We start from the raw sequence: 11658 nt of genomic DNA, 5'->3' as shown, positions 1-11658 counted from the left end.
CCTAAAAACAGGCAAACCGTGCAGGAGAGAGGGAGAGGAGGGATGAATCCTGCCATCCTGAGGACCACCGGGCGTTATGGTGGAGAGAGAGGGTGCAGTCCGCACATTGCTCTGCAGAGCCAGGTTTGGAGACGAGCGACAAAAACATCTCTCTTTGCTTCTGCGGGCAGCGCAGAGAGAATCCGCCATCGATGGCCCCCCTGGATGCATCTCGGCACCTTAGTGCAACAGGTCTGGCTAGAATCCGAGGCAACAGCCTTCTGGGCTTCCCGGCCGAGTCCAGGCTCCATCGCAGGCCAGGCCTCTCCGCCAAACAGGCTCCCTCTGTGCCTCTCTGCTCTCTGACGCTGCTGCTGCTCTTCTTGGCCCGCGAAGAGGGACGTGGGTGGCTTTGCTCCTTCTCCACCGGCGCTCTTGTTTGCTGGGAGGCGGAGGGGGGCTCTGGGGCTGCCGGGGCAGGGAGCCTGTGTGTGGGTGGTCCCCCTGCGTGGAGGCCTCCCTCCCTCCCTCCCTGCTTCCCCTCCCCTGCCTGCCTGAGTGCAGCTGCTCCACCATCTTTCCATGCAGGGTCGTCTTTAGCAGATGTGCAAATATCTGCCCAGTGCCTCCAAATCACCATGGGTAGTGTCGGGGTGGCCGTAGCTGCACACTGCCAGGCATCGGGGGGGGGCGCAACTCTGCCCCATGCCGCTTCGGGAGAGCGATCCGCGCAGAGGCTTGGGAGTGAAGTTGCACCCCTTCCAAGCCTCCGCGGGAGGAGAGCGATCCCTGCAAAGGCTTGGGAGGGAAGCTGCGCATCCACCAGCTTCCATCCTAAGCCTCTGCGGGGATCGCTCTCCTCCCGAGGAGGCATGGGAGGGCAGCTGCATGCCCGTCAGCCTTATGGTTGGAGGGGCGCAGCTGGCAGGCGTGCAGGGAAAGGGGAGGCTGCCGGCAAAGCCGCACAGCTCCCCCATTTGCTGGGGTGCCCCTGAGAGGTCGGTGCCCTGGTGCGACGCACCACTAAGCCCTATGGGAAAGACGGCTCTGTTTCCATGGCACAGAAGGACCAAGGAGTGCCCGGCTGCCTCTGTGTCTCTCTCTCTCTTCCTGGCACTGGGAATTAAAACTTAACAACATAATAAGAGCTTGCTGGATCAGGCCAGTGTAACAGTGAAATAATGAAAATACAAGATTAGATCTGGAAAATGGAAATCTCTAGACGTGGTAGAGGGAAGTCCAAAAATGTTGTATAAGATTTGAAGAAATGTTAATTGATGTATGGAAAATTTATGCAAAATTTAATAAAAATATATTTTTTAAGGGATTCAGAAGCATCACTGCCTCTGGCATCTTTTTCTTTGGTCTGGCAGGAATGTAGCAAAGTGTTCAGCGCCATGCCTTGCCCCGCCCAGTCTTGCCTTAGGCCCCGCCCACCACCAACCTGCTGTCCCCAGAAGTCCGCCCTCTAGGCAACACAGCCCTTGGGCTCGAAACCCTCCCTCACCTTGCATACATTGGATTCAAGAGGCCTTCCTTACCCTTGAACCCTCCAGGCGCTGGGGAACTGTAGCTGGTGGAAACTGTAGCGCAGAACCTCAGGTTGAGGAAGGCTGGGTGAAAGGAAAGCCAAAAGCCAACAGGGTCACACACGGTGTATGTTTATTCTCACAAAAACGTAATGCCACATTGAACAGAACATGTAAAATTCAACAGCAACAATGTCCTCTGTTTTGAAATATAGCTGAACCTTCCAGCCCCCCAAGGTCCACATAACAGAGAGGAAGGAACTCCGGTCGAGTTTTGCAATGTCTTGAGAGCCCAGGAAGAGTGTAACAAAAAGGGTCACAACTAATGGGTGGTTTAATAATAATAATAATAATAATAATAATAATAATAATACTTTATTTATACCCTGCCCATCTGGCTGGGTTTATAAGGCAGTTTATATACGTGCTGCCATCAATGTGCACAGCATTTCATCATGAAACATACGACAACAGTAACCAACAATCCCCACTTTGTGGAGATCCCTATCTAATAGTAGTAGTAGTAAAATTTATTACGGCCATTGGCCCATATCAAGAACTAAGATCCCTATCTAATAATTAACACCGAGCGGAAACAGAAGGAGGGGAGGAAGGTGTAAGGGAAATGAAGGATTAAGCTGAATATTATTATTATTATTATTATTATTATTATTATTATTATTATTCCCATTGGCTATTTGCTGCCCAGCTCAGGTGAGGTCAGTGAGATGAACATTCTCGCGGCTGGCTGGGTGATCTGCGGCCGGCATCTTTGCTTCCCCCCCAAAATCCCCACGGGTGCCGCACACGTTGCCAGTTTTGAAAATTCACATTGCATTTAATACGACGCACAGAAGAAGACTCCATACGCCGCCAGATCTTCTTGGGGAACGATGACGACAACAACAGAAAGGCACCCAGAGTGTCAAAGATACAGGCAAGATACAGGCTTGGAGAACAGGTCCCATGCTGAAATAAAAAACATTCAACAGGTACATTCAATCACAGCGAAATAAGCCCTGGCAGGTGGTCATCCGACCTCTGTTTAAAAACCTCGCAAGGAAGGAGAGTCCAGAATCTGCAGAGGGAGACCCTTTCACTTTGAATGGCTCTTACCATCAGAAAGTTCTTCCTAAGGTTTACCGTATTTTTCGCTCCATAGGGCGCACCGGACCATATGGCGCACCTCGTTTTTAGAGGAGGAAACAAGAAAAAAAATATTTTTCTGGTTTTCCTCCTCTAAAAGCCCTGTTTTTTTTGAGGATCAGCTAAAAGTTTTGCAGCTTTTTTTTGCAAAGGGAAAAGCCCTGGTTTTTTTGAGGATCAGCTAAAAGTTTTGCAGCTTTTTTTGCAAAGGGAAAAACCCTGTTTTTTTGAGGATCAGCTAAACGTTTTGCAGCTTTTTTTGCAAAGGGGGAAAAGCAAAAAGGAAAAGCCCCGTTTTTATGGGGTTCAACTCACATTTCTGCAGCTTCTAAAGGAAAGGGAGCCTTTTCTACAGTTTCCAGACAGATAATCTAATCAGCTAGTCACATGTCGCTGGGGAAACAAACAACCTCCCTCTGCAGCACATTCAACAAAGGAGGGCGGGGCTGAAAGGGAGCCGGGACTCTTATCTCTCTCCCGATCTCTTGCTGATCAGCTGCTGAGCAGGGTCCTTTCAACACCCCCTTTTCTCTTTGTAAAATAAAAAGCACAATCCTCTTTTGGCCCCTGGGCAATTCGGCTCCAGGGACCACCATTCGCTGCATAAGAGGCACAGGTATTTCCCCTTACTTTTTAGGAGGAAAAAAGTGTGTCTTATGGAGCGGAAAATACGGTGGTTGAAATCTCCTTCCTTGTAACTTGAATCCATTGGGTGAGGATCTGACCCTCCGGAGCATCAGGGAACAAGCTTGTTCCCCTTTTCCATGTGACAATCCCATGGAGATCTCTTCTCCTGAAATTCCTGGCCCACCCTCTTCCCTAATCTCTCCCCCCCCCATCTACATTTTTTGGGGGGAACACCCTACTACTGACTCTGCCTCAGAACAAGGGCAGCTGCCTTAAAAGCACCCTCAGTCCTTTTCCAAGTGCCCCTCAAATTTATTTTATATTATTAAATTTGTACATCGCCCTAAACCTGTAGATCTCAGGGCGGTTCGTGACATAAAATTACAATATAAAATAATACAAAATACATGATGAAATTAAGAACAGAAGGAAACCAGTAACACATTTAAAAGGGATGATAGTATGGGTGGAGGGGGGAGAAATGGGCCCCACATTTATTTCTTAAAGCCATTTTCATAAACCGCTTAATAAAAAAAATGTCTAAGCAGTGTAAATAAAACAGAAAAATAATTTATTAGTAATGTACAGACGGAAAACAAAAAACAAAAAACCCAACAGAATTTAGAAAGAAGCAAACACAGCTAAATGGCGTGCCCAGGTTTGCCGAAATAATTGCTGAAAATGTTTCAGCTCAATCTTTTGAATATACAGGTGAAACTCGAAAAATTAGAATATGGTGGAAAGGTTCATTTCTTTCAGTAATTCAACTTAAAAGGTGAAACTAATATATGAGATAGACTCGTGACATGCAAAGCGAGATATATTTGTTATAATTGTGATGATTATGGCGTACAGCTGATGAGAACCCCAAATTAACAATCTCAACTTTGGGGTTTTCATCAGCTGGACGCCATAATCATCACAATTATAACAAGCAAAGGCTTGACATATCTCGCTTTGCATGTCATGAGTCCATCTCATATATTAAACTCCAGTAGCTAATGAAAACAATTGGTTACATAAATGGACTTTTCCATGATATTCTAATTTTTCGAGTTTCACCTGTATATACATATATTTGGCAATGGTAATGTTTTATTTTGCAGTTTTGTAAACCGCTTAGAGGTTGTTGTTTTTCAAAAACGGTCCTGCGGTGTTGAAAGTTGTTAAATAAGATAAATAAATAAATCCCCAAGGCCCCTCCCAGGTTGAGGAACCATTTTACAATCCTCCACCCTCCTATTATCTACCTATGGAGGCCCCTCCGCCATTTTGAAAACCGCCCTTGCCAATTTCGGCATTGTGCCGGGAGCCTCAACCAAGTGGGCGAGGCTCCCGGCTTCGGACGTTGCCCCGTCCTTGACCCACGAGGGGCGGGGCGGCCATGGGGCGATGGAGATGCTAAACCTGTGCCCTCACCCCCGGCCAAGATTGACCCTGAAGAGGACTCTATAGACAACATGGCAACGGCGAGGTAGGTTTTACCATAGTTTACGGCATGAGGTCACTTCCTGTGGGGAGCCATCTTGGATCCCAGGGAGACAGGCAAGAGTTTTGGTCCTAGGGAAGGCCTTTCCGCTGCTTCCGATGAAGCCTCTCTTCCGATGAAGCCTCTCCTACCCATCGGTCTGTTCCATTCATGTTGCCTCCATTTGAGGTTCAGGTTTTCCTCCACTCCCATATGCCTTCTTCCTTTCCTCCTACGGCTCACAGCTGCAGTTTGGGGAGGGTCCTCATTTCCAGGTAGCTCCGTCCCCCCATTGCTGGATCAGGTTGGGGCCAGGAAAGCCCCACAGCATTTCCATTTTGCTGCCCCTACGGGACCTTATCGAGGCAGCGGATGCTTCTCGTTTTTCCCGGTCGAGGCAAAAATGGGTTCTGCTTTTCACAAGCACCTGGGGGGGTCGGTCACAGCAAGGGAACCCCACCTCCCAAAGGCGATCTGGTCCTGCCTGTCTCCTGTTCCCTTTAAGAAAGTTAAACTAGGGGGCGTGGGGGAACAGGAACACATTCCTGATATATTACAAAGTTGGAGCATCGTTAGCAGAGGATGGGGCGAGGGTTCAAGAAGGCACCTTTTCTCCCCAGTAGGAGGGAACAAGAGGCAAGTGGGCCCTTGGTCAATGCCCTGACCTGCCTGCCCCATTTTTGCACCCAATGAAGTAGCCAAGACCCATGGCCAGCTCCTGCCCAGAGCTGAAATCCAGCGGCTCCCATCTCAAGCCGTGAGAAGGGATTTATCCACAGATGGAAAATGCCGGTGGAGATTCGTCTGCCGACAGCTCCGACTCTTTACCCTCCTGTCTTCCGCTGGAACTCTTTAAAAGAAATAAAAAAATCCTTCGCGTATGGGAGGGGAAGAGAGTGTTTTCAAGCTTCCCGCAGAGGTTCGAAGCCGGGAGGTGCTCATTTCTCTTCTAGGGTTGAAAAGCTTCAAGATATTCCTTGCAGGAAGGAGCTGCGTTCGAAAGAGCCGCCGGGAGTGGCTGGGCCAATCCAGTCAGATGGATTGAGGTCACTTCCTGTGGGGAGCCATCTTGGATCCCAGGGAGACGGGCAAAGGGTTTGGTCGTAGGGAAGGCCACAAATAAATACATTTCTCATTTCTGATTTCCCCGCAAGCGAGCGCTTTCAGTACCAGAGGTCGGCTCGGTGCTGCTGGTTGTAGAGCAGAAGCTTAATCTGGTCTCTGATCTGGTTGACAAGGACCTGGGAGAGCAGGATACCAACCAGCTGCGAGAGGGAAACAAACACAGACGGAACAGGACAGTGAGAGCAGCAAAAAAGGAGACGGGTTTAAGCGGAGCTTCTGGGCGGCGGCAGAGACTTGCCTGGCTGTGAACAAACCTGGTGGGAAAACTTGGCATCCCCTCTGCAGCCTCTCCACAAAGGGCATCCAACCTGGTGGCCCCCAGATGCAAAGGAAGGGCATTGTGGTACTAGAGCTGGGGTCGGCAACCTAAGGCCCATGGGCCACAAGCGGCCCATGGGGGTCGTTTAACCGGCCCGTGGACCCTCGCCGCCCGCTCTGTCGGCTCCCGTGCACCGCACTAAACCGGCGCGAAGACCGCCTTCCGCAACGCTGGGCGGCTTCCCATTGGTTCCAGGAAGCTCCCACAGCCAATGGGAAGCTGCGCACACCTCCTCCGCGCTGGAAGGAGCATTTGCGCAAGCACGCATGTGCGCTCCGGCTCACCGCGGCGTCTGCGGGACCGTGAACTGGCCAAGCCGCAAAAACTTTGCCGAACCCTGTACTAGCTAAAAAAGTTGGAGTTCTTGATAGAAGCGATGCAGAAAATAGTAGAAAAACAAGAACTCAGGCCCCAATGATGATTCAATGGATTCAAGTTTTTTCAAGTCTCTTATGAATAGATTTATTTCTTGAAGTTTATATATCAGGTGAAATTAATGTGCCAGTACAAGGCCCTGTTTCGGTGATTCTTCAGCTAATAGCAAGCAACCAGTACACGTCGACCTTAAGACTCTATTAGCTGAAGAAGAATCACCGAAATAGGGCCTTGTACTGGCACATTAATTTCACCTGGTATATAAACTTCAAGAAATACCGTATTTTTCACTCCATAAGATGCACTTTTTCCTCCCAAAAAGTAAGGGGAAATACCTGTGCGTCTTATGGAGCGAATGGTGGTCCCTGGAGCCAAATTGCCCAGGGGCCAAAAGCAGATCCTGCTTTTTTTAAAAAAAAGAAAGAGAGAGAAGGGGGTGTTGAAAGGACCCCACTCAGCAGCTGATCAGCAAGAGATGGGGAGAGAGATAAGACCCCCAGCCCCCTCTGGGCCCCACCCCCTTGCCCAGGCCTCCATTGTTGAATGTGCCTGCAGAGGGAGGCTGTTTGTTTCCCCAGCCACATGTAACTGGGTGATTAGATTATCTTTCTGCAAACTGTAGAAAAAGTTCCCTTTCCTTTAGAAGCTGCAGAAATGTGAGTTGAACCACATAAAAATGGGGCTTTTCCTCTTTACTTTTCCCCCTTTGCAAAAAAAGCTGCACAAATCTGAGCTGATCCTCAAAAGTCCAGGGCTTTTCCCTTTGCAAAAAAAAGCTGCACAAATTTGAGCTGATCCTCAAAAAAAAAAACAGGGCTTTCCCCCTTTCCTCCTCTAAAAACTAGGTGCGTCTTATGTTCAGGGGCGTCTTATGGAGCGAAAAATACGGTAAATCTGTTCATAAGAGACTTGAAAAACTTGAATCAATTGAATCATCATTGGGGCCTGTGTTCTTGTTTTTGACCCCTGTACCAGAGCATAACAACTGGATCAGGCCAGTGGCCCATCTAGGCCAGTATCCTGTTCTCAAAGTGGCCGACCAGTTGCCCATGGGAAACCCGCAAGCAGGATTCGAGCACAAGAGCAACTCTCCCCTCCTGCAGTTCCCAGCAACTGGGATTCAGAAGCGTTGCTGCCTCTGACCGCAGAGAGAGAGAGAGCATAGCCGTTGTGGCTTCTCCGTGAATTTGGATAATCCTGTTTTAAAGCCATCCAAGCTGGGGCCATTGCTGTCCCGAGTCTTCAAACATTCAGCTGAAAGGGTTAATTAGCTAACCTGTATATATTTACCTGAATGTATTGTTAGTCCAGAAGTATAAAAGTGCCTCTGTTAAGCTTTGCCTTATGAAACCTCTCTGTAAAGCTGTGAACTCTGATCTGCATTGCACTTCTTTCTGGCAAGCTATGACTAAGAGTCTGGAGATAACAGTAGAAGGTCGACTGTCCTTGCACAGAGAGGAACTGTTGTCTAGGTCAGAGATAGGATGGCCTTGCTGAAGTGCGCATGAACCAACTCAGGGCTAAATGTCCTTTTGCCTTATATGTACAACAGGAAATGTACAACAGGAAATGTTCCTTATATGGACAAGAGGAAGATTCCTGGGGTGGGAAGAGAGACAGAGAACTGTCTATAAGAACTGTCTGAAAATTGATTTTTTTTTGTACTTGACTGTCTGAACACCGCAGTACCTCTGCATGCAGAAAATAAATCTTTCTCTCTCTGAAGCCAGCAGCCTCAGGTGTCTTTTCTGCTTCCATGTTTTCTCACTGGGCGCAACCGTGGGAACCCGTAGGGGCAAATAAGGCTCCAAGCTTCATAGGATGCTGAAGACTTCCAGTGTAAAAGGGATAAAAATGTTTCTCTGCCCACTTTCTCCATGCCATATAAACTTCCATCACGTTTGCTTTTTCCCTAAACCAGCGTTTCCGAAACTTGGGTCTCCAGCTGTGTTCGGACTACAACTCCCATCATCACTAGCTAGCAGGGCCAGTGGTCAGGGATGATGGGAGTTGTAGTCCGAAGACAGCTGGAGATGCAAGTTTGGGAAACGACTCTCTAAACCAGGCATAGGCAACCTTCGGCTCTCCAGATGTTTCGGACTACAATTCCCATCATCCCTGACCACTGGTCCTGTTAGCTAGGGATCATGGGAGTTGTAGGCCAAAACATCTGGAGAGCTGAAGGTTGCCTATGCCTGCTCTAAACTAAAAAGCCCCAAAGGTAGCAACCTTCCCCATCCCCTCGACCACGTGGGATGCCCTTTTCTGAACCTTTTCCAAATCTACAATATCCAACTTGAGACGAGGCGACCAGAACTGTACACAGTATTCTAAGGGTGGTGTTGGATTTCAGGGTTGCCAGGACCGGGGCCTTTCAACCACCCAACAGGAATGTGCTAGGTTCTTCCTGAAAGCCAACAAAGAGGGAGGCAGATGCACCTCGCAAATGGAGGGCATTCCACAAACGGGGAGCCACCACCGAAAAGGCCCTGCCATGGGGCAATGCCAACTGGTGCCCCACCATGGTGGAAGCAGCTCCCAAGCTTTGCCTGCAGACTGTAGGGTCCAGGGGGCACCTGGGCCACCCTGAAACAACACCCAAGATGAGGGGGCAAGCCGATTACCTGGGGAATTGCCAATCCCAGCGCTACTCCGCCCAGGAGGAAGAGGTTGCTGTGGATCCAGTTCACCAGCTTGTCGATGCAGCCGTTGGTATAGATGAACTCGCTGGCCTCCAGGTAGTTGAAAGCCTGCATCCCTTGGCCGCACATGGTGTTGATGACCGACTGCATGGGAAGAAGCGTGTTGGAGAAAATGAAAACTTCATAAAATTGTATCGTCTGACGATTCCGTTTTGAGTCACCGGCCTAGCTGAACTGAAAGGGCCTGTCCCTGCCTTTTACAGTACAGAACTAGCTGTTTTAGGTACTGTATGCAGCGAACGTTGGCTCCAGAACACTGAAAAGAATAAACTGTTAGAATCTGCCGCGGCCGTGGTACGCATGAAAAGAGAAGCAGCTAGGCATGGCATTTGTGATTAGTCTTGAATTGTTTTGCAGACAGATGAAATAGGACATTGGAATACTTTGAATGAACAGGAAAATTAGTCAAAGTCTAATCCAATTAGTCAAAGCCAAATGATTTTGTTGATGATGATAATAATTAATAATAATAATAATAATAATAATAATAATAATAATAATTGTGAGGTTTGCGTGATGGTGCTTACGAGTGACGAAACAGGAACCCAAACAGTCTTTGGGCAGTTTTATTGTGCAAAACTATTTACAGTGCAGAGCTACGAAAAGCATGTCCGTCTCAGTTGCTGGCAGAATCCGGGAGTGGCCCCTTCCGGCCCCTTCCCCAGCATAAGAGCTTCGGCACCCCAAATCTCCTCCTACCACTATGAAACCCCAAAAGAGGACAGGACAGTCTTTATGTATGCCACAACAGCTGCAAGGATTTTAGCAGCTAAAAACTGGAAAACTGAAGAGATACCAACGGTGGAAGAATGGCAAATGAAAATGATTGAATATATGGAGCTCGCAGGACTGACCAGGAAACTCCGAGACCAGAGGGATGAAGCGGTACAGAAAGATTGGAAGAAATGTAAAGATTATTTGAAAATTTATGCTAAGATTAGTATCTGAGAATTGAACTAGAAGATATGTTAGGCTACAGTTATGGAAAATAGAAAGATTAAGATAGAAGATTAAAAAAGATAGAAGTTTGTTAAGGAATTTAGATTAAGAATAAAATAAGGTGTTACAGATGATTATACAATGTTAAGAAACTACTAACGATGTTATACAATGAACGCAGGAGAGGACGTGAGGAAGTCAGTTAACAATGTCAAGGAATGAATGATAATAGCTATTATAGTTGTTTTTTGTTGTTATTGTTATTTTTTCTTGATTTTTGTATTTTGTATTTTTTTTAAAAAAATAGTTATAGTGTGTAGTGTTAGTTTTTTATGTTTGTGTTATATTGTTGAAAATTTAATAAAATTCTATATATATATATTTAAAAAAAAAACAAATCTCCTCCTACCCTCCTTGCGTTTCACCCCTCTGTGCAATTGGGGCGCCGGAAATGGCGTGCTTCCCTCCTGACCAGCCGGACGAGGTGCTGCTGCTCAAAAGGCGTCTCTGTAAGCTAACGGATCCTCCGTCCCCCTCAGCGGGCCAGAAGGCAGCTCCCTGACATTAACAATTTATTTATACCCTGCCCATCTGGCTGGGTTTCCCCAGCCCCTCTGGGCGGCTCCCAACAGAAAATTAAAAACACGATAAAACATCAGACATTAAAAACTGCCCTAAACAGGGCTGCCTTCAGATGTCTTCTAAAAGTCAGATAGTTGTTTATTTCCTTGACATCTGATGGGATGGCGATCCACAGGGCGGGCGCCACCACCGAGAAGGCCCTCTGCCTGGTTCCCTGTAACCTCACTTCTCGCAGGGAGGGAACCACCAGATAAATCATCATCATCATCATCATTATTAGGGGGAGTGCTATATTCCTTCTGCTTCTGAAGATCCTCTCTTTCTACTGTGTTTCCAAACAGATCGGATGTGTGGCTGTAGGATATACCTGGTCGTCGGTTTGCAAGCAACAGGAATAAGGCACAGAGCAGCGTTCCCAGCTGGGGTTGTGGGCCGTGCAGTTGAAATACAAGTTTTGGGACCAGTCTTTATAGGAGACGCCACCACAGCAGCTGAACTGCAAAGGGAAGAGAAGGAAGAGAAGGAGTCAAGGCAGAGCGGCTGGATGGAAGCAGGCGCCGGAGAGGGTCCCCGACACTTCCCCTTCCCTTTTCAAACATAAAAAAACTTAGAAATTTTTCATCTAGATAAATAGCGAAACATCCCACCCAAACGCAGAAGCTGGTTTTACGCAGAAGCTGGTGTTTAGGCAATACATACAAGGTAAGGTAAAGGTAAAGGGACCCCTGTCCATTAGGTCCAGTCGCGGACGACTCTGGGGTTGCGGTGCTCATCTCACTTTATTGGCAGAGGGAGCCGGCGTACAGCTTCCAGGTCATGTGGGCAGCATGACTAAGCCGCTTCTGGCGAACCAGAGCAGCGCACGGA

The 11658-nt window shown here is 47.8% G+C and overlaps 1 protein-coding gene across 1 annotated transcript in view; it reads right to left on the bottom strand.

Annotated features, from left to right (window-relative positions):
• Positions 1–5841: 5841 nt before the first annotated feature.
• Positions 5842–11658, bottom strand: part of TSPAN33 (tetraspanin 33) — a 28180-nt gene continuing 22363 nt past the window's right edge. Inside the window, exons 6-8 of the mRNA XM_033163123.1 lie at positions 11159–11287; positions 9193–9354; positions 5842–6014 (exon numbers count right to left, since the gene is read on the bottom strand). Coding sequence (XP_033019014.1) covers positions 5913–6014; positions 9193–9354; positions 11159–11287 — 393 coding nt within the window. The 3' untranslated portion in view covers positions 5842–5912. The remainder of the gene's footprint in view (positions 6015–9192; positions 9355–11158; positions 11288–11658) is intronic.

This window comes from Lacerta agilis, chromosome 10 (genome assembly GCF_009819535.1).
Source record: "Lacerta agilis isolate rLacAgi1 chromosome 10, rLacAgi1.pri, whole genome shotgun sequence".
NCBI classification, from domain to species: Eukaryota; Metazoa; Chordata; class Lepidosauria; order Squamata; family Lacertidae; genus Lacerta; species Lacerta agilis.
Note: the sequence above shows the minus strand (reverse complement) of the source record. Positions and strands in the feature narration are given on the sequence as shown.